Genomic DNA, 22,508 nt, shown 5'->3' with positions numbered 1-22,508 from the left:
CTTTCCATTTACTGTTGGGGTTTTTTTGTTTTTGTTTTTTTTACATTTTCTTTCATAGTTGTCGTACAGTAATCAAGAATCAAATTATGCATTTTTATTTTTTTACATTTGGTTGGAACAGAAAAGAGAAGTGACTGAAAACTTGTGGTGTGGAATAAAAAACGATGATCAAACCTGAAGGAGATCTTTGGAGAATTAATGTTGTTCCACTCTATGTATAAAAGACAGAAAAAAAAAGTCAATAAAGAAATCACAATGGTCTTATCCATGTTCAGCTGCTCCTCCTGTTTTCTTTACTCTAAACACACTGATGAGAATCAACCACCCAGATTTTAGATCTTGTGTTTTTAAATGTGCTCTTTGTGAGAATAACGTCTCATTTCCGCTGCTTGTACGTACGAAAAGAAAAAACTGCCCCATAATTCCATGTGTCCTGTACGTTGTTGCATGTTTGTTAAGCATTATATCCACTAGAGGGCAGTGTACCTCTTAAGGAAGGGAAAAGCGGATGTTTATCGTTGTGTTACCGGAGGAGTTTCTTACAAAACTCGTTAAGTATCTTTAAAAAGTTCTGCCACTGTCGACGTTTCTTCCTCGTGTCCTTTATCGTCTGTCTTTATTATCGGCTCCTTTGTCCTCCTGTGATTTCTGCTGGTTCTCGTCCGTTTTAGTCAAGACGCTGTTTTAACGCCTCCGTCACCTTCCGTCTTTTCCTTCGTCTCTTGTCTCCGTCACTCACTTCTCTCTCTCTGTCATCAGACCAGCGTCCATCTCCTCCCTTCAATCCAACCTGTCACTCCTCCCCTTTAACCCTCCTCCTCGTCCTCGCCCCATTTAATCACCCGCTCCTCTTCCTCTCCCTGTTGCCAGGGAAACGGCGGTCCATCCTGTCGCTGTTAATCAAGCGCTGTCTTTCTATTACCTGCGGGTCAGATGCCTGATAAGGAGGCCGGAGCGTGGGAAACCAAAGAACCACTGAGTTTTAGAAGTTGGTGAAACGTCGGTGTTCTTCAACGTGACCTGCAGCGCCACAAACAACCTGCAGGGGGAAACGTCTGCTGTACGTCATGCTCCACCCCCCCGCTCCACCAAAATATGGTTACTTCTGGTTTCAAAAAACCAAGATGGCGCTGACACTGTGTCAAACTGAGGCTCACAAACCAGCGGGTGACGTCCCGGTGGTTCGATGCCCGGCTCCACCGACGAGATGAAAACGTCCGATCTGAGGGAGCAGCGAGGAAACTGTGTCGTTGATCAAATAATTCAAGAAACAAATGGAAATATATTTACAGGACGATTTCGCTCTTATCTGACGCTCTTCTTCTTCTCCAGGGGTTTAATCGTGTTTAAGGAGAAGATGAGCGCCACCTGCTGTTCATCTTAACAGTTGAAAATCTTATTTGCCTGTATGAGAAATTGGAAACTGAGGATTGAATCATGTGAAAGATTCCCATCAAACCCTGACAGCTCCAGAGTCGCCCGGTGGCACAAAGTGGGAAAGCAGAAAGCAAATGCCCTCTGACGCCCCCTGGTGGCCGGGAGCAACAACCTGACAACACATCACACTTGTTTGGAATCGTCCTGTGAATCAGCAGCACAGACTTGTTTGAATCCAAAACCAAAACTGAACTTCATTCCTCTCTATCCGCCCGTCTGCCTCCTCGCTTCTTTCCTTTGTCTCCTTCCCTCCTTCCCTCTCCTCCTGTCATCCTCCCACTTCACCTCTGTTGCCTCCCTTTTAATTTTTATCTTCCTCTCCCTCCCTGTTGTCTTTCATTCCTCTTCCTCCGTCTTCCCCCAATTTTATTTCCAATTTCTCTTTCACTTTATTCCTCACTCCGTCTCTTTCTCTGTAGAAATCAATGGTCGTTCTCTAAATAGGAGGTCACGGGGGTTGCAGGCGCTCGCATCCCGGCTTTTCAATTACTGGCAGCCTGCAGTCACCGCAAACACACACACACACACACACACACAACACACAACACACAAACACACAGCCCCTCCCCCTCAGAGCTGGGCCGACAGAAAAATAGTCTAAAGAAAAGATTTTGGAAAGACAGAAAGACGTGAACGTTTAGGAGTTCGAGAAGTTAGTGAGTTACTGGACATATTTCCCTTTCTTTGCTCTGTGTGTCTGGCTGTAGGTGGCGCTGAAGCACAGCGTTAAAGGTCCAATGTGTAGGATGTAGTGACATCTAGTGGTGAAGTGGTGAACATCCCTCAGGTAGCGTAAAAACACAAAAGGTCCTCTCTGAAGTCAGTGTGTGTGTCCACTGTAGTAACATGGAGTCACTTTCTTTAAAATAACAAGATATTGCAACTTTTTCGTTGTTTTCTCAGAGTATAATTCACGGATCTTGTTGAAATAATTCAGGCACGTGAAGAAGACTGACGTCAATCAAAATAAAAATCTGGATCTAGTTAATTTAAATGTGGTTTCACAAGGAGACTGATATTCTGTCTCTGAAGTTTGATTGTTTGTTCGAACATCTGTAAAAGTCTCGAAGCAGATCAGGTAATCTGATGTAGTTTGTCTCGTGATCCAACAGAGGGCGCTCTATCAGCTCCACCCACTGGGGAGCACATATTAAAACATCTGAACGAATTGCGCTTCTTGTAAAATTTGCTCAAAGTTGAGTTTCGGAAAATATCCCAGAACCATCACCATCTGTGAGTGAAGGTGAGGAAGAAGAGGAGGAGAGAGGGTGAGGAAGAGGGGACACGGGTTGAGAGGTGATGAGGACACAAGGAGACAAGGAGAAGAAAAGGAGGGAGTGATGATGAAAAGAGGAGACAAAACAAGGAGACAAGAGAGAAAGGAAGAGAGACGAAAAGGTCATGGAGGAGAACAGGAGAAAAGGTGAGAGGAAAAAAAAGGTGAATTGAACGGAGGGATTGTAGCTGGCTCAGATGGGGGGGTGGTGGAGGAGGGGGGGGGGGTGAAAAGAGGGGAGGCGCCCTCAGGGGTTATTGGGTCGTGGACAGCCAATCTCTCTCAGCTTAATCAACAGCAGCAGAGGTGATTGCAACACCGCAGGGGACTGCTGGGAAAAAAGAGAGATGGAGGGAGGAGGCGGGGGGGGGGGGGAACGAGATAGGAATGAATGGGAAGGTGAGGAGGGGAGGAGGGGGAGGACGGACATGGGAGATGAGGAAAAGATTGGAATGGGGGGGGAATAACAGGGGTGAGGATGAAGAGAGATGGGGTGGAGGGATGAGAGGGAGGACAGAAGATTGGAAAAGATAAGGAGAGGAAGAGAGAGAGAGAGAGAGAGAGAGGGAGAGAGAGGGAGATGCATGAGGAGGAAGAAGAGGGGAGGAAAAATGAAGAGGTGGGAAAATGATGGGAGGAGAAAGAAGAGTCTAATGAAGAAAGATGAGAATGAGGGGCGGCGGGAAAAAGGGGGAAAGAGGTGAAAAACAGACAAAGGAAAGAGAAGGAAGAACAAAACAGAACCTGAAGGAAGCAAGGAAACAACTTCCATCCCCAAATCATCTGGATCGCCCCCTGGTGCTGGCTGCAGTATACATCATAAGCCCTGCCTCCTCCATGTTAGCAGATGGGCCACAAATTCAAACTACACATAAATGTACACTATATAACGTCGGCCACTAGGGGTCTCTCCATCGAGACAACAGATGAAGCAGCGTGGGATCATGGGAGCTGTTGCCAATAAAGATATATTTTGGCTCGGATACAGCAGAGGCCTGTCGTCCATCTTTATTCCCAGTCTGTGGTCATAACCTTACGATAAGAGATGTTTCCGACCAGTTGACGTTGTCTCTAAAGATGTGAACAGTGTGAATCTCACTCAGTGAACAGAAGAATCCACACAGACCAGCAGCCGGTTACATTCTGTCTTTATTCTATTTTATTTAGCAGGAAGACTCTTGGTTGGATGTAATCGCACTGTTAGTCTCAAAAAAAAAAAAGAGATTAAACAGAGGAGACACGTGGTTTTTTGTGCACATCAAAAACAAACAAACAGAAATAAATAAATTTAAACAACCCAAAATATACTGGAGCTGCAACAAAGCTGAGGCTTCTTTGTTTTATACACACACACACACACGACAGAAGCTTCGCACAACGAACTTTCAGCTACACACTCGGAGCAAAACCCTTAAAACAACAGAGTCGTCACAAACACACACATGAGAATTCAAAATAAATTAGAAAACACGTTTGTGCAGGAAAATACAGCCTCACTGACTTTAACACGTTTTCCTGCCGGAGCCTCACAAAGGGGACTTTTTCAGTTTTCACAGTTTTAGTGAAGAGACAAATTTCTTTTTGTTTTTCCTTTTGTCAAACTGATAAAAGTTTGAGAGTTTTGTGTAACAACAAAACCACAAAATTTGGTTTTAGTTTCTGGAGTTCGTCTGCGTCCGACTCGTTCACAACAGGAACATGGGAACATTCAGGCGAGGGGCGGAGCCTGTAGAGCAGCAGTACGGCTCCTCTTCTTCATCCTGAGATATTTGGATTCTTCCAGTTCCACTTTTATCCTCACATGGTTTGAATCAGACATTTTTAAAAAAGGGAACTGGATGGAAATGTTCCGGAAACTGTCCGGAGCAACTGACTCGGATATTTCTCTGTCCACAAAAGGTCGTGAAACCAGCGTGGATCTAAAACTCACTCGGGTCTTTGAGGAGCCGTCGACTCAGATCGCAGCAGGAACGTGTGAAGTCAGATTTCAGGCTGGATTTCCCCCGTCAGCGTTTGGTTAAGCACATATGAAACGTACATAAAGCACAAAGTCCTGTATTTCTAATTAGCCAGTGTAAAAGGCACATCGTCATCGTCATGGTGTAAGAAAACTAAAACAGCAAGAGATATGGGATGGGGGGGCAGGGTCAGAGGTCAAGTTACTCCCTGTGAAAAGTGGAAGATTTTACTTTGATGTTTTACACATTATCAGAGTCTCGTCCCGAGGGACCGGGGCAGCGGTTGGGAATCGACCCAGCAACCTAAGAGACATGGAGCTGAACGACCGAGTTTAAAGAGGTATGAGAACAAAAGAACTGCATCCTGGGAAATCTATCAACGCTCAAACTAAACTCTTACACGTCTGTGCTAATTCGCTACAAGAACAAAAAGAACTCAACTGTGGTTTTATGTTTTTTATGATTTTCCTGCAGAAAGTGACGTTTTTTTTTTTTTACTAACATATTTTGCGATTTAATGGTAAAAACCTTATTTTTCATCTTAAAGCCTAAAACTAAAAACTATTCGCCCGAAGCCTCTTTAGCTAAATACTTCCTAAAATCAAACATATATTCCAATATGAATAAGTATAAGATCAGCGCGCGTGAGGGAGAGTAGTAGTTGCTTTTAGCCTCGAGGCTCCGAGTGTCTTTCATGACATCTGAGAAACTCCTTGATGCGCCACCTACTGGAGAGTGTCTGTAGGACCATTGATACAAAGCTTTATTTTCCCTTTTCAACGTCACAGAGGGTTAGTCGTTTTTTTTACTCGTACGATAACATTGTGTTCTACTCGGAGTGGAAGCTACGGATGTTTGCTCGGATTTTCGCACTTTTCGTTCGACGTCATTTCGTACCAGCGACTCCGAGCGGTTCGTCCAGCATCGTGAAGAGGAGGCTGATAGATGACATCACACAATGAGGTCATTAGTTTGAACTTTAAATCCTGAGAATTGCAAAGTGAGGGACCGTCATCACATTTAAAGCAACACTACGCAACTTTAACTTTAACGACAGCGCCCTCTGCAGACACACATGGTGATTGATTATTCTGGGCTGGCACAGTGTTGCTTTAAGAAAGGACCGTTGCATTCCTAAAGAATTCCTTTGCATTTCTTCTCATCACGTGCGCAGATACGCATCAACACTGTTAATTACATCAGTCACTTTACTCTCAGATGCTTAACCAGTGGATTTTCTGTTCGCTTGCACTCGAAAAATGAAAATAAAAGATGTAGCTTAGTTCGTTTTAATACAACAAATAATTTACCTTCTTCTCTGGAATCAACTTTGTAAATCTCAGTTTAGTGATCGGGTTTCACCGACATCTGCCCCGAACGTTACATTTCCCTTTTAATTGCGTGATCTTTTATTAGCGGAGAAGAAGGAAAAAAATCCAACAGCACAAAAACAAACATGTTAATGAATTTGTGTTCTGAAAGTGAAATTCTCCTTCGTCGTGACAGGAACAATAAAATCTCATGAATTCTTTTGAGCCGCGGCACAGTTCAGGTCTCATCGCTCTTTTTCTCGCTCTTAAACTCACCAATCAGGCAGAAGCAGTCGAGCACCACCCACCTCCACCAATCACATTGCAAGGATTTCAGCAGGATGGGCGGGGTTAGTAGCAGGAGGGCCGGTGACGTGAAGCTGAGATGGCGAGGAAGAGGAACAGCCAACCAACCAGATCCCATGTGCGGCAGCGGCTCGACTGTTATTGATTTAGCACCAGAGGGAAGTGAAACAGGGTCTCTGATGGAGGTTTGCAGGGGCTGGGTGAACGGAATGTTAGCAAAGAAACGTTAAAAAAAAAAAACTAGTGCAGAGCTCGTTTAGATGCAGCTGAGATGTGACATGAACAGTTTCTGCAGAGCGTCAGTTCGTCTTTCGACGCTAACGCAAGGAGAAGAGCTGAAGCTGGAGCAACAACAAAATATTTAAGTGCAGAGTTTGAGCTTATCTAAGAACAAAAGGAGGCTAATTGAGTGTGAGCGCAGGGTTTTGAGTGACAGCATTACAAACACTGACCGTGCAATCAATACGTCCTGCGCTCAAACTAAAAGACCAAACTCTTGACAAAAAATAGGAAGAAATAACATAAATTCAGTTGCTTGAATCTGTTAAACTATTGAGATAAGAAACCAACGGCTGCTCTCATCCGACCTGCAGCTCCAACAAAAGAAAAGTCTCGATGTATTTGCAGAAACTGTTTGTTCTGTTCTGCTGGAGAAACAGTGTGAGAAGCTCCTGTTTGTCGAAGGCCTGATGTTTCTTCACAGGTGTCCCTGCTGCACGTCAGTGTGTGTGTGTGTGTGTGTGTGTGTGTGTGTGTGTGTGTGTGGTGTGTGTGTGTGTGTGGTGTGTGTGTGTTGTGTGTGTGTGTGTGTGTGTGTGTGTGTGTGTGTGTGTGTGTGTGTGTGTGTGTGTGGTTCTATGAGAGTTTCTGGTTGGCGAAGAAGGCCTTGGTCTCTCCACAGGTGGGGTTGGTGCACAGCGGGCAGCGCAGGGTCAGCTGACGGGAACACGACTCGTTGGACTTCAGGTGGGACTGGACCAGGTCGGCCAGCGCCTGCACGGGACAAACGACACACACAGTCAACATAGAGGGAGGGAGGGGGGGGGAGGGAGAGAGAGAGACTCAACCAGAGTGAAAAGAGTAACGTGATTGTACAAGTTCGTAATCTGACGGAGGATTTAATCTAAAAAAAAAAAAATGAACCCCGACATGGACCAGACTCTGAGCTGATGAACGTAATTTTCTTTATTTTCCAGACGCTGCAGCTGCAGAGACTGATGCAGCTCACTGAGAAACTAGAACCACACCGAGGAAACCATCCTTCAGTAACTACCAACTAATCATCCTCTGGATATTGATTTATACACTCTCACACTCACACACACACACACACACACACACACACACACACACACACACACACACACACACACACACACAACACACACACACTTGGTGAGAGGTCTCTGAGCGCGGCAGGTTTGACCAGCGAGCCGGCCGGGCGCTTCTGTTCTACTGTAGTCAGCTTTAAAGGTTCCCATTGATCTGCCCCCTCACTTTAATAAACCCTACACACACAGCTGGAGTTGCCTGTTGTGAGAAAGGTTGTAGGGTTGAAGATGAAAGGAAGGAGAGAGGTAAGACAGGAAGGAAGAAGGGAGACCAGGGAGAGAGGAGGGGTAAGGAGGTAGGTGAGGATCTATACACCATCTCATTCCTGGAGTTCACTTCACAGAAGCTTCCCTCCCTCAATCCTCTATAGTTCATCATCGTTCTCCCTCTTTCCATCCGTTCTCTTCTCTAGTTTGTAAAACACAGAAATGTCTTGATTTTGTAGTTACAGCCAAAGAATAAATAAAGATGGACGACACATCTCCACTTTCTCCAGCTGTAAAAAAAAAAAATGAAGCCAAAGTAGCCCTGAACGGGTGCTGCCATCTCGTCTTGAGTTTATGACCGATACTGCAGCCAGCCACCAGGGGGCGATCCAAACAATTAGGCTTCACTTTTGGGAGGTGTCACGTCGTCCATCTTTATTTACAGCCTATGGGACCGTGTGTAAAACGTACCCTCATGAAGATAGGATTCCCGTTCAACGACTCCGCTCTTCTGATGTTCTCCACACCACACTGAGGAGAGAAGACATTTTAAAACACAAAGAACAGTTAAGAACAACACAGATTTTAATGTTGCCATTCATCAGACTGTGTGTGTGTGTGTGTGTGTGTGTGTGTCTTCCATCTTTAAGAGGGTCCGTGGAGTATTAAGAATTGACTGCGAGGACCTTTTGAAAAGTGAGGACATGTTTTTCCACAAGTACAGACGTACAAAAGGCTGTTTGTGTCTTTGTGGCACCAGTCACATTGATTTGTGGCTGCCTCATGGTGTACCTTTACACACACACACACACACACACACACACACACACACACACACCACACACACACCACACACACACACACACACACACACACACACACACACACACACACACACACACACACACACACACACTCACACACACTCTCACACACACACTCTCACACACACTCTCCGACTTACCTCCTCCCCCAGCACCTGTCCGTACTCAATGTCCAGCTCGTGTAACGTCTCGATGTGGTCGGACGTGAAGGCGATGGGAACCAGCAGGATGTTCTTCTTTCCCCGTTCACACAGACCTTTAATCACGTCGTCGGTCTGAGGGCCGAGCCACGCCATCGGTCCCACCTGAGGGACAGACGAGACGTTCAGGGAGGACAGGAGACGTCAGAATGTGGTCTGGTCTAAACCCTTCAGTCCAGAGCTGATGTCAGAGGCTTTGACCGATATTAAAACATCACTTCCTGGTCCTCTTCTGTTCTGGAGGACATTTGATGTGTGACTGAGCGACTGAGCCCCGAGCACCAGGAGCTCTGCTGCAGGATGACACAGACAAGTGGCTCCATCTTGTGGCCACAACAACAACTGGGATCTACTGTGACAGCAGCATGAAGCCACGAGGAGTTTCTCCAGACAACTGGGAAACTGCAAAGTTCCATAAAGCTGAGGTTACATATTAAAGACGCTGTAGTATGTAGTAAAGATAATCAGAGTAGTTAACATGAGCTGCAGATGGTGAATATAAAGATAACTATGGAAAGTAAATGTTTTCAAAGTCTACTAACTGATACTTGTCAAACATTAAATACAAATAGGAACAATCAGCTGTGGGTTGAAGTAGAAATCAGAAACAACTTCAGTAAAAATAATAAAATAAACGAGAATATCTCCCAAGACCCAAGTCATACAATGAAATTACACTGTACCGGTGTGTGAGTGTGTTGTGCTGTGTGTGTGTGTGTGTGCTCACTCTGGACTGCCACACCAGTCTGTACGGGTTACAGTGTCCCAGTCTCTCCATGACTCTCTGAACTGTGGCTCCCACTTCCTGAGGATACGGGTCACCTCTGTTTACGACCTGTGGAGTAAACGACAGTAGAGCTGCAGTAGTGATACCATCAGTACCAGTGGTTGTACACAGTTAAAGTAGCAGGTACTGCAGTAACAACAGTATTATCATCAGCAGTAGAACTCAGTCGTTGCAGTAGCAGCAGTAGTGTCAAAGGTAATTCTGTGAAGAGTTTAAATGCAACATCTTTGTGGAACTTAAGAACCAGTTTATAGATTAGTTGATCCACAGGAACCTTTTCAAAATAAAACAAGTCCAAACATTTGCTGGTTCCAACTTCCACAGAGGCCGTGGCAGCGTCTCTATCAATAGAACTACGAGAATGTTTTATTCATTATTAAAAACACACGACTTACAGCCATAGGCAGCGAGTGAGCCGAGAACAGAATCACCACGTCGTCTCTTCTCTTCTGGAAACTTCAGCAGCTCGTTACTGACGTGTTCTGCAAAACACTGCGCACGCACACACACACGCACACACACACGCACACTGAAATGTCAAGACTATAATTTTCCCTGACGCATAAAAAGACTCATTAGTCACTATGACGACCAACCATGGTTATTTGGAGCTCATTTGTTGCTATGACAACTTCTTGTCCGAGTCAGAGTGTGTGTGTGTGTGTGTGTGTGTGTGTGTGTGTGTGTGTGTGTGTGGTGTGTGTGTGTGTGTGTGTGTGGTGTGTGTGTGTGTGTCTCACCTCCACCAGCAGTGGGTGTGTGGGCCAACGGTCGATGACACTCCAGCGCATCTTGGTCTGTCCCCTCTGTTGCTATAGAACGGTAGATGGCGTTCAGACTGCTTCCTGTTTACATAAAGAACAAAATAACAAACATGTTTATGTTGTAATACACAAGAGCCAGAGAGTGACCACTGCACAACTCCCCTGCAGGGTTTGAGGACGAGTGCCTTGCACAAGGGCACAAACTAATTCAAATAAAAGACCTTCAGAGCGTTTACACTCGTTTTTAATAACGTGATCAAACCTGGAGAAGAAGTCAACACTCGTCCTTTAGAACATCTCCTGTAAAGAAGCTGTGAATATTGTGTTTTCAGTTTGAACTGTGTGTGTTTCTCTCTGTGTGTGTGTGTGTGTGTGTGTGTGTGTGTGTCGTGTGTGTGTGTGTGTGTGTGCGAGAGAGAGACAGTGACCTGTGGTGGAGCAGCTGTACTGAGGATACTGTGTGAAGGCCACTGCTCTCTCCACTCCGTCCTTCTCCATCTCCTCGATGGCCTCCTCCGTCAGCGGCTGAACGTACCGGAACCCGATGTAGAACTTGTGAGGAGCTGACGAGACGAAGGCAAACAGAGTCAATAAGGCAGAGATTATATCTTACAATAATAATAATAACAGCAACAATCTTTATATGACACAGTTTCAAGGTGCTTTACAAGTTAAAAATGATTGTAAAAGATTAAAACTCAGGCTGGTCGATAAAAAACGTCTGATATCAGTATCAGAATGTTTTACTCCCTAAAAACCGACTCAGCATCGGCCCCAAAACATCAATCAGATATTTCATCAAGTGAAATATTCTTCATCTTGATATATTTCTTATGTTTGGAAATGTCGTTGTCGCTGTTAGAATTTACTACGGTTTTTATTAGATAAATAAGCTTTGAAGTCTTTGAATTAATCAAATGTAAATAAAACACAAATAAAGAAAAGATAAATGTCTGAAAAATGTAATTAACCTGTGACTGTTGAACATATAAGTTTATTATCTTCTGCTTCTGATGTTGTTTACAGGTTTGTATTTGTACGTTGGTTTTTCAAACCGCTGCTCAGTGTTCCCGCTCTTATCAGTGAGGTGTGTTTGAGGCGTGAAGAGAAAACTCCTTCACCGAGCCGCTATCTCCCTCTCTCACACTTACACACACAGAGAAACACACACACACAGAGAAACACACACACACAGAGAAAACACACACAAACAGAGAACACACACAAACAGAAAACACAACCATGCTGCTTTGTTTTGAAATTTAAAACAACAATTAACAATCGGTTTGTAAAAACTGAACAAACTGAAGGTTGGTTCTGACGGGTGGACGACCCTCCCCCCCCCCCCCCCCACCCCCCCCCCCTACCCCCCCCCCCCCCCCCCCCCCCCCCCCCCCCCCCCCCCCCCCCCCCCCCCCCCCCCCCTCCCTCCCTCCCCAGGATGCCTCACCCGACTCTGGGCTCATCTCGTCCAGCAGCTTCACCATCCCCTCCCCCTGCATGGCGGTCCAGCGTTTGATGGGCGAGCCGCCTCCGATCTTACTGTACTGCTCCTGGATCTTTGGCGTGCGGCGCTTGGCGATGAACGGACCGAGTTTACTGCCGAGGAGAGAGCGAGGAGCGGAAACACTTTAGTCACTGGACGTGCACAACGAGCAAACACAAGTGATTGACCTGAAGTTGGATTTATATTTAGGAACAAATTTCATGTGGAGAAAGTGAAAGAACAACACTTGAGTTAAATTCAATTAAAATCAGTAAATAACAGTTGTTCATCAAATTAAATAAAAGAGCTTTAAAGCTTTTAATACCACGAAGAACACAAATACATATAGTAGCTGCATCTCCATAACTTCATTTCTGTACAATGGGAGGAGGTGGAGAAGATCCTCTTAGATCCTGCGACAGGGGAAACGACTGTGTGACACTAATATCAAGGTGTGTGTGTGTGTGTGTGTGTGTGTGTGTGTGTGTGTGTGTGTGTGTGTGTGTGTGTGTCGTACTTCTGCACAGGGAGTTTCATCAGGTCTGTGTCCAAGAAGAGTCGCAGCAGGAAGTCGTGAACGTCTTCCAGTTTCTCGGGTCCTCCCATGTTCAGCATCAGGATGCCCGTCTTCGGTTTCCTGCAGAAACACGAGATTCAGAATCAGATCATTGAAACGATGCCGCGAACATATCTTCGGTTATTGATCGTCAACGTCTGATGAGAATAATCAAGTAAACAAGCTGACGTCTTCGTCTTCTACGAGTACGGCTCCTCTTCTTCATCCTGAGATATTTGTGTTCTTCCAGTTTTTGTTTATGTGTGTGTGTGTGTGTGTGTGTGTGTCTGTCTCACCTGTTCTCCACTGTCTCTGGAGTTGCAGTCTGTGCTAACGCAGCAGCGGTGGAGCGTCTCCTCACACTCAGACCGACGCTGCTCCTGACAACTGAACAAGAAGAGAAACAAGTTACTCACACATTTCTTTATCTAAACACGTTATATTAATATCTCCATCAACGTTTTACTTTCACAGATTTCCACAAAACACAGTGGAGGGATGGAAGCTGCAACACGGGAAGAACTCAAAGAAACTAAACTTTGATTTGAAGTGGATCCAAGATTTTTTTCTTTCACGAACTATGATTAATGACAAATGTAGAAACTACTTCTGCTTTAACCCTTTGATAGGAAACGTTCAAAACAATAAATGAGTACATATATACGTTTTGTGGCGTTTATTTAAATACAAACTTGAGACAGAAAAGGGAAGATCGTAGAACAAAGATCAGTTTCTCAAGAGCTGGATTTAAGACGTATGAGGAAAATGGTCTGAATCTCATATTGATCCTAAAATAAGCTCAATAATGTCAAAGTAATAATTGACATGAAGTTTGAAGAACATTGGTCAATCAAACAAAGAAATGATGTTTATCACAGAGAAGAAATGTTGATACACTGAAACAACAAGTGTTGATTCACTTGTTCAAGTTACATTTACACAATTTATCACTTTAGTCTCAAAAGTTTTGTTATTCGTGTTTAACTAATTAAAGTTGGTGAATGATTTTCCTTTTTCAGTGTTTCCTCTATTCTCAGGTTTTCATATAATAAAATTGAACCACACACACACACACACACACACACACACCACACACACACACACACACACACACACACACACAACCACACACACATCACACACACACACACACACACACACACACACACACACAAACACGCACACACACACTCTTTCATAATGCTGCAGTTCCCTGGCTCGCCACCAGGGGGCCCCACTGCACACATTACGCAAGTTGACAGCGCTGGAATTGTGTAACTGTTAAAATGTTGGTCCGCTCGTGCCCGCCCCCCCCCCCCGCGGAGACACGGTACCGGCCCCGCGGGACGTGGACGGAACCGCGGGTCGTTCTAAACGCGTCGCGGGATAAATCCGTACGTAACGTTAACGTTAAACTGTCAAAGTCATGAGGAGCCGCGTCCAAGGCTGCGCGCGTTAGTGACGGGCCGGAAACCACACGGTTTGTTTGTGAAATAAAAGCACGTGGATTGTTTCATTGCAGCCAGTTACTATAAAAACAAACAACACGGCGCAGGGACGAAACAGTGAAAAGTGAAACATGAGTTTCAACAAGAAGCTGAAGTCAAACAAGAAGATTTAACACGTTAATACCGAGGGTTTCATAAGATGTGATTTACTGTGAAAGCGCTGACAGGAAACCGAGCGTTAACTGCGCCGCTAGCTTCACGTCTCTTTACGAAACGAGTTTGATCACAAACCGCAACTCGGCGAACAAACTGCGGCTCCGAGGCCGAGAAACACGCGTGAGCCGCGGGGACAGATCCTCGCAGACTCCCGCAAACTTTAGCTGCTGTTTCACTCACTGTGGAGGAAGCGACCGGCGCTGCCCAGCACCGCCATCATGCTAACGTCCTGCTGCCGCTAGACCGCGGCGGAGCCCGGGGGAGAGGAGCCTGGAGCCCGGGGGAGAGGAGCAGCTGGAGCCCGGGGAAGTGAAGCCTGGAGCCCGCGGAGACGAGCCGGTAGAACCCAGGACGAGGAGCCGCTGGAGCCCGGGGAGAAGAGCAGCTGGAGCCCGGACAGAGGAGCCGATAGAACCCGGGTAAGAGGAGCCTGGAGCCGGGTGAGTGGAGCCGGTAGAACCCGGGAAAGAGGAGCCTGGAGCCCGCGGAGAGGAGCCGGTAGAACCCGGGTAAGAGGAGCCTGGAGCCCGCGGAGAGGAGCCGGTAGAACCCGGGGAAGAGGAGCCTGGAGCCGGGTGAGTGGAGCCGCTGGAGCCGCTGGAGCCTGTTTCCCTGTTCAGGTGACGCGCTGCTCGCTCGTGTGTTTCCGTCTCCTTCAACCAGCGCCTGGTTACTACAGGAGCTTCCGGTGCAAGGATTTCAAGATAAAATCCGAGGGTTGTGATGTAACGTGTCTGTTGAGTTGTCATCTGCTTTCCCCCCCCCCCACTGTTGTAATTAATACTTTAAATTGTTTACGTGAAAGTCCAGAAGTGAAATGGAAAACGAAACTGCAATTTTTCTGAATAATCAAAAAAAAAAGAGAATCATAGATAACAAATATTCTAATGTCAGATTAAAATAACAGTTAGTGTTACTAAATTAAATATATTTCTTGTTTCTAACTGTGATATATGATAAGACTGGAGTTTCATGTAGTAGTTAACTTTAGTCAAAATAAATCTGCAACATGTTTCTTTACATTGCTGTATTTTCTTTTTGTTATGTCGTCATGAAGATGCTACATCTCACGAGATTTAATTCATAAGTGACTTTGAACAGAATGTAACGATCGAGTTGTTGTTTTCTAACTGTTTTGTTGTGTATTTGCGTTTCACGTTTTTTTTAAATTTAAAATGTGACTGGTTTCATGCTTTTATCTTGGAAGACGTTCTGCGGTATTTCCGGTCTGAATCTCGTTCAGTCCGGTTGTCTTAACGCGCTCTCACTGTGACGTCACTACTACGTTCGTCTGAGGTCAGAATTGCAAATAAGACCCGCCTCCTTCCATTTCCGACCACGCCCACAATCGTGTGTGTGTGTGTGTGTGTGTGTTGAACCTCTGGTGTAGGAAGGAATGAAGGAAAGGATGAAGGAAAGGATGAAGGAAAGGAATAAAGTGATGACGAGGAGAGAGGGAGGAACAATAAAGTAATCTGATTACAATCTGTGGAACCAGTCACACAATAAAGTGTCAGAAAAACCTTCACACAAACGTCCAGTTGATTTCTGTTTGATTCAAGTGCAGTTTATTGAGTTTTCCAGATGAAGAAGCAGAACAGAGACACAAGCGAGACGTCACATTTCTAAATCCACCAACAATCACTCAATGATCAAAGGTGATGACATTTAATTTGAAAGTTCCTTCCCTGATACGTGAACGCGTCATCGTCTTGTGATTAAACTTTGATCCAAGACGAACCGAACCACCTAGAGCTGGGACAGTGATTGTGTAACAGCACCGCTTGTTATTCTTGATCTTGTGATTTTGAAATGTTAAAATATACTTAAGAGAATCCGTTTCATTTTCTTCCTCAACAAATCTTAAAACGCAGGTTTTTCTATGTTTTCTAGGACTTAACAGGTTCAATAATCAGCCAATGAGCATCAGCAGAGGCAGGAAATGGTCAGATTCAGGTTTCAAGTCAGAACGAGTGAAGACGACACGGAGACGAGGCAAAGTTCAGCAGAAATAAAACATTACATTTTTTGATTCAGCGGGACATTTAATGGCTCATGAGCCGGATCCAGATACAAGCAGAATGTGTGTGTGTGTGTGTGTGTGTGTGTGTGTGTGTGTGTGTGTGTGTGCACGCTCAGGGTCGGCAGCGCTGGATGAAGCGAGGATACAGGCAGACGTCTCTGATGTGATGTCTGTTCAGCATCCAGGTGAGGAAACGCTCCAGACCAAGACCGTAACCCCCGTGAGGACACGTGCCGTACTTCCTCTGAAACACACACACAGATCAACACAACAGCCTGTTAATACACACTACACACAAAAACTGAAACACAGTCAACACAGGTGCCCACGATATGACGGAGAATCGGCAGCGTCTCGTGGACGATGAAATGTCATCTACATTCTCTGCACATCATCTGTTCACCGAACATAAAATAGTGTTTGATGTTTTGGGCCAATTATCTAAACTATTGGAACATGTCCAGGCTCCAGTGCGTATCTGAAAACAGCTCAAAACACACAGGCAGTTTTCCTTTACCTGGTCAGTGTACCAGTAGTACGGGGTCGGGTCGATTCCCTCCCTCTTGTATCCCTCCAGCAGCTCTTCAGAGTCCCAGATACGCATCGAGCCTCCGACAATCTCGCCGACATTTGGCATCAACACGTCGACCTAGAAAGCAAAGAGGTCACTTCGTCAGCGGGACGGTCGGGTCAGCAGACAATACATAACACTAAGCTACTATAAACCCACCACTGACCCACAGAGGCAGAAAACCTGGTACATACGTGTACGTTCGCCCACAGCAGGGTTAGACTGACCATTACCCAGAGTTCAACTGTGTTCACGTACCGACTCAGTGAGGCGCCTGTCCTCGGGGCAGCGCTGCATGTAGAAGGACTTGATCTCAGTTGGGAAACGACAGAGCAGGATGGTCTCGTTGATGGCGTCCGTCATCAGCCTCTCCGGAGCCTCAGGGATGTCCTGAGAGAGACGACAGAGAGTTACGAGTCAAACGGTCAAAACCAAATATTCTCATCTCTGACGTCTGAGTAAAGTTTGTGTGTGGTGTTCAGTCGTCACCTCTCCGAACTCGTAGTAGGTGCCGTCGTCCTTCTTGATGTCGTGCTCTTTGAGCCACTTGATGGCGTCAGTGTAGTTCATCCTCTTGAACGGCCTCTTGGGCGGTTTGAAGTTCTAGCATTAAAGAAAAGATCATCTTTATAGCACGACCATATCAATCCATACAACTGCTAATGAGGAGCATGTGATCAAAAGCTCCGGAACAAATTGATTTAACATCTGGATTTGACTCAAAGTACCGGGTTGATGTCGTAGAGCAGCTGTGCAGCCGGGGATTTGAGCACTCGGTCCACCACGTCACACACCAGCTCCTCCAGCCTGCTCAGCAGATCCTCAAACGAGATGAAGGGACACTCCGCCTCGATGTGAGTGTACCTGACCAGACATTTGGAGACAGTCAAACTAAAAGCTTCTATTATTCCTAAATGTTCAGTTTGTTTTCTCTTTTACAGAAACGCTCAGACTCACTCGGACAAGTGCCTGCGGGTGCGAGACTGCTCAGCTCGGTACGACTGGGCGATGGAGAAGGTGTCTCCCAGGGCGGGAATGCAGGTCTCCAGGTAGAGCTGGGAGGACTGCGTCAGGTACGCCTGCTCGCCGAAGTAGTCGAGGTTAAACAGCGTGGAGCCGCCCTCCACCTGAGTCTGCACCAGGGTCGGAGGAGTGATCTGAAAAAAACGTAACAACAAACAGCGGTCAGCAAGGAGTCCGTGATCCTGCAGCCGCCTCACGTACCGGGAGTAAACGCTCACCTCGTAGTAGCCGCTGCTGAAGAAGTGGTCCCTGAAGCACTGCGTGACGGTGGAGCGCACCCGGAGGATCTTGGACACGTTCTCTCCTCTGATCATCATGTGTCGGTTGTTCAGCTGGACATCCACATCAGACTCTTCGTTCAGCAGGTTGTCGACGCCGCCCGCTGGAGCTAAGCCAATCAGCTCCCAGAAGTCACAGTGCAGCTCGTGGCCCCCGGGCGCCTGAGAGAGGAAGACGTGAAGTCACTGACGACCTGCTGATCCATGCTGTCGGCCTCTGAATGTGTTATCTGTGCATCAGGAGCGTTTACCTGTTTGCCCTCAGGAACTGGAGTGATGATCCCGTACAGAGCCACCGTGCTCTCGGTGGACAACACCAGGCCGTTGTAGCACTGGCACTGAAGACGAGAGGAAGTCACAGCGGAGACGAGATGTTTGAGGCGTCAGGTGTGAAATCAGTAACGTGTTTTATTTTGTTTCAAAGATTTAAACATATGAAGCAGGTTTTGAAGATAATTAAACAGCCTCAGTAACTTTATAAACTCTTTAAAGTTGTGTCAATTCAGTGCATTTGTCGTCCTCAGGCTGATTAAAAATCAATAAGAGACATTTCCTACCAGTTTATCAGAGAGGACACACTGGAGGAAACCAGATCCGTCTCTCAGCACAATGAACATCAGGTTCTTCCCTGTAAGACACAGAAATATACACTGAACTTCAGTTTAAAGTTAAAGACATTTGGTTTTGTGTGTGATGTTGTATTTTTAAGGGTTCATTCTAAAACGGGTCAGATGGATATGAACCCATTATTTTGGTTTTCCTGTGTTCTGCTGCTCACCTTGTCTCCTCAGGCGATGAATCCATCCAAATACTTTGACTCTTTGACCTCTCTTTGGCTCCAGATGATGAATTTTAACCTGCGTAATATACAAATGCAATTCATTATCTAATACTTTAAATTTAGAGCTGAGCACTGAACCTCAAAAATAACAACAAATAACATGTTGTAACCAGAGTTTCAGAGGAGCTGGGGGAATGATTTTATCATGAAAAGGTTAAAAATAGGTTAAAATGAAGGGTCAATGGCAAAATCATTAAAGTAAAGTTAGATGTGTATTTTCACCAACATCCAGTGAGTGAATAAAGATGATATATACAAGTAGGAACTGACCGCTTCAGGCTCGGGGAGACTCGGGTCTTTCTCAATGACGATCTTCTTGGCTTCTTCCAGGTTCTTATCTCTCCTGTCGGTGTCCTCTGCCTGCACCACAGCACGCAGAGTGAAAAACAAATTTCCAAAGATTTATTTTATTTGAGCCCAACTATCTTACACACCTCCTTCTTGTCTTTGGCGTCAGTCTTCATCTGCTCACGGTTAAAGGCCTTTTTTGTGTTCTTCATCTGCGTCTTTGAGATCACCGCCCAACGCTGAGAGACAGAGACAAAATGCAGTGGATTAATAAAGGCAAAATATGAAGCGGTGCAGCTTAATGTTGTGAAGTAGAGAATGTTTTAAGTCTGTGTTTGGTATTGAGGATGTCGAGCAGCATCATGACCCGATTCTGCAGGTTTTTACTGTAGCAAATGATGCTGCAGCTTTAGCTCAAGTAACTGTGGTCAACTTGGGCGCGGAAGTCATCGTGGACGCTGGTGCACAGGCATAAAAAGAAGAAACAAGATTTTTTTTTACAAACCTCATCCTCTTTTTGCGAGTCCAGATAAATGGTCGGAAACGGCTCCTTCCCAGCGAACACCAGAGCCTGTGAGGATTTCATCATAAACACAATGACACATGATTTTAAAAAAATGAAAACGTATTTAAAGTGAACGACAGTGGCACATTATTCTGCGTGACCTCTTACCGCGAGAGGAGTTTTGAAGGGTTTCTGCTCCGTGCCGTCTCCATCCTGGTCGCTGCCGCATTTGTCCGACACGTACAACTCACCTAAGAGAAACGTAAGCAGAGTGAGACACAGATGATGACACGGATTCATCGACCCACCGCCGACCACAGGGCAGAGGCAGTGTTATGTAGTTAAGTTTGTGGTGAGCGAGCTGAGAGCTCAGAAGCAGAAACCTCGTTCAGAAGGAGACTTTGCGAAGATATTTAAAAAGCGCTGAAGGAAACAGGAAGAATTTCCCACTTTTTCTCTCTGGTTTGTAACGGTTGGAGTTTGGTGTTTGTCAGTGAAACACCAAACTGCAGGATCACTGCTGAGGTTGATGCAAATTAAAACTGCCATCTCGGCAAGCCCCTGATAAGATTAACCAAAGACGAGGACGTGTTTTACCAAGCTGTTTTGGTTAAAAACAACTTGAAGCAGCATCATGAACATCATCTGACATCAGATACGTCACCAAACCTCACGCAAAAAAATGTAAAATGTCCTTTATTTCTCTAAACTCAACATTCCACTGTAACAGAGGGAAAACATACTTTAAAGATTGAATAAAAAGTATATTTTGACACTTCAAATCTTGCTCAGGCGCCTTCAACGTCTCCATATCGGTGTAATTACGGTTTACTGCAGAGAGCTGCATTATGAGTAGGTACAAGTTGCCGCTGGTGGGTCAATCTGTCAGAGTCAATCAGCCTCACGAGTTTGGTTAGTCCAGTTCAACCTGCAGCAGCTTGTTACGGCTGGTTGAACATGTTCTTCTGCCGCATGTGACGACTGAAACTGAGTTCCTGGTGTCTCCTGACGTCTTAAAGGCAAAACAGTCTGTAGATATTTCATTTTGAACATGTTCTTAATAAAAACCTACGTCTAACTTATTGATAATCAAACATTAGACTACTGGCTGCCTGCAGTTCTTCTTTGGGTTTTTTTACTTGTTGTGCTTTGTCTCCTATGTTGTGTTGTTACTTATTGTTATGCATTGTCTGAATATTAGTCTGTTTATAGTGTTCGTACGTGTCATTTCATTTTAAACTGTGTTGACCTGACTCTGGCTCATTTACACTCATTTCGATGTTAATTAATAAGAACTGTTCCGCCCAATAAATAAATAAATAAATGAAATGAAACCAAAAACATGTCCAACGAAACAGAAACTCTGAAGCAGGGTGTGGCTGATTATTGTCAGAATCAGAACAATATTTACAGTTAAATTGATTCAATAAATACAAATAGTCAATGATATGCTTGTATTCAGCCGGGGGGGGGGGGGGGGGGGAATAGACAGAAAGCACCAGAGGAACAGAGGCTCATCGCACTTGGAATTTTATTAGCAGCAAAATATCAAGTGTATCCAGAATATAAACTGAATAAACCTCCAGCAGCTCCTGTTTCATCATAACGGACCTGTGTCAGTACAAGGGGAGGTCGGTTGTCGCGCTCCGGGTTGAGTCCCTGACTGACGCAACCCTTTAGCCGCTGCAGAACAAGCTGACAGCTGTCTGTGCTGCATGTCAACCTGCGCTGACAGCCGTCTGTGCTGCATGTTAGCGGATAACTGTTGTTACCTGTGATTTTCCGTGTTAGCGAGTAAACACACACACACACAAGTAGTGACGAACCAGCGTTAGCTACATGCTAGCTGCTAACGTCAAGGAAACTGACGCAACACGCGCACACACATGTCTTCGGCAGCTAGCTGGAGAACTAGCTCCGGCTAAGCTGCTTTCTTACCCACGGAAACCTGCTCCACGCCTTTCGTTAGCTCCGCCATGCTAGCCGCAGTCCGAGCAGGAGGGGCACCGACTGGTCTTTGTTACGGGAGAAGAGGGACACAAACCCGGGGAGCGAGAGCCGGTTGAGCCGCTTCAGGTTGTGACGGGGCGGCGCTTCACCACAAGGTTCCGTGTGGGCGGCAGGTTCCTGACAAAGGTTCCGCCCTGTCCGAGGTTCCCGTGTTATAATTATTTGACACAATTTATCATTAATTCATTTATTTTTTATTATCAACAGTGATTCTGATAATCAATAAATACATCAATACATCGATCAATAAAAATAATAATTGCCAACAAAGATTGTCAACTTCAAATATAAATAGATTCAAACAACAAAATGAACATAGAATATTGGAAATATATATTTTGCATTATTCTTATTCTTGTTGTTGTTGCATGCTATGACTTGGCTTTACATGCCCTTGATCTCCCTATTTACCAAAGAAGAACCTGCATGAATGACAACACTTGTCTTTGAAGCCTTTTTTCTTTGAAGATTTCGGTCTTTCAATACTCCTTTATAGGCTTATGTATAATGCTCCTTGTTGGATGCCACCTGCCAATAAAAGTAACAGAAGAAGAGGCTGTGACTAGATGAGAAAACTGCGTTATAGATACAAATAGTTCACCACTTGCGTCCCTATACAAATAGGCGTTATATCCACAGCCTACCTCTGTGCGATCAAACGATTCCATTGAGAAAACTTTAGAAGAGAGTTTCAGAGAAGCTGGAACAAAGCAATGGAAACAATCACCATGGCAACCCAGTCAGATTTTCAACCTGACATCAAATTGGAGACCATTCGCCCGCTCATTGAGAACTTCTTTACGAGAACCACTCCAGAGGAGTGGGCCCTGTTAAAGTTAGGCAAACCCGACAACATCACAAAG

At 45.3% G+C, this 22,508-nt stretch overlaps 2 protein-coding genes and 1 long non-coding RNA gene across 5 annotated transcripts; 1 reads left to right on the top strand and 2 right to left on the bottom strand.

Annotated features, from left to right (window-relative positions):
• Window positions 1-1,441: 1,441 nt before the first annotated feature.
• Window positions 1,442-21,762, bottom strand: nars1 (asparaginyl-tRNA synthetase 1). 3 transcript variants are annotated; one of them, XM_034601550.1, is made up of 17 exons: window positions 21,574-21,762; window positions 19,804-19,886; window positions 19,636-19,701; window positions 19,277-19,369; window positions 19,113-19,202; window positions 18,780-18,858; window positions 18,559-18,629; window positions 18,253-18,339; window positions 17,942-18,163; window positions 17,658-17,857; window positions 17,429-17,564; window positions 17,190-17,303; window positions 16,959-17,090; window positions 16,647-16,778; window positions 16,227-16,373; window positions 8,042-8,047; window positions 1,442-1,460 (listed from the first exon to the last, which is right to left on the bottom strand). In XM_034601550.1, the coding sequence occupies exons 1-15, from the start codon at window positions 21,611-21,613 to the stop codon at window positions 16,242-16,244; spliced, it is 1,677 nt and encodes a 558-aa protein (XP_034457441.1). In that variant the 5' UTR covers window positions 21,614-21,762; the 3' UTR covers window positions 1,442-1,460; window positions 8,042-8,047; window positions 16,227-16,241. The 3 variants fall into 3 exon arrangements, with proteins under 3 accessions (XP_034457441.1, XP_034457440.1, XP_034457442.1); XM_034601549.1 differs by lacking the exons at window positions 1,442-1,460; window positions 8,042-8,047 and adding an exon at window positions 16,006-16,198 and having other exon boundaries at window positions 16,239-16,373; XM_034601551.1 differs by lacking the exons at window positions 1,442-1,460; window positions 8,042-8,047; window positions 16,227-16,373 and adding an exon at window positions 16,459-16,511 and having other exon boundaries at window positions 16,598-16,778; window positions 21,574-21,730.
• On the top strand, window positions 4,643-5,008 carry LOC117771397. Its single transcript, XR_004615577.1, has 2 exons — window positions 4,643-4,807; window positions 4,840-5,008. It is a non-coding gene; the product is annotated as an uncharacterized LOC117771397 (long non-coding RNA).
• Window positions 6,790-14,422, bottom strand: fech (ferrochelatase). The gene is given in 14 exon segments (XM_034601604.1): window positions 6,790-7,045; window positions 7,141-7,280; window positions 8,297-8,356; window positions 8,790-8,954; window positions 9,577-9,684; window positions 10,032-10,074; window positions 10,076-10,128; window positions 10,377-10,437; window positions 10,439-10,481; window positions 10,829-10,963; window positions 11,851-11,999; window positions 12,404-12,523; window positions 12,739-12,829; window positions 14,287-14,422. Coding segments are annotated over 13 exon segments (1,206 nt in total). The 5' UTR covers window positions 14,327-14,422; the 3' UTR covers window positions 6,790-7,045; window positions 7,141-7,142.
• Window positions 21,763-22,508: the final 746 nt, after the last annotated feature.

This window comes from Hippoglossus hippoglossus, chromosome 12, assembly GCF_009819705.1.
Source record: "Hippoglossus hippoglossus isolate fHipHip1 chromosome 12, fHipHip1.pri, whole genome shotgun sequence".
Lineage (NCBI taxonomy): Eukaryota > Metazoa > Chordata > Actinopteri > Pleuronectiformes > Pleuronectidae > Hippoglossus > Hippoglossus hippoglossus.
The sequence above is the reverse complement of the archived record's forward strand: the minus strand, read 5'-3'. Positions and strand labels throughout refer to the sequence as shown.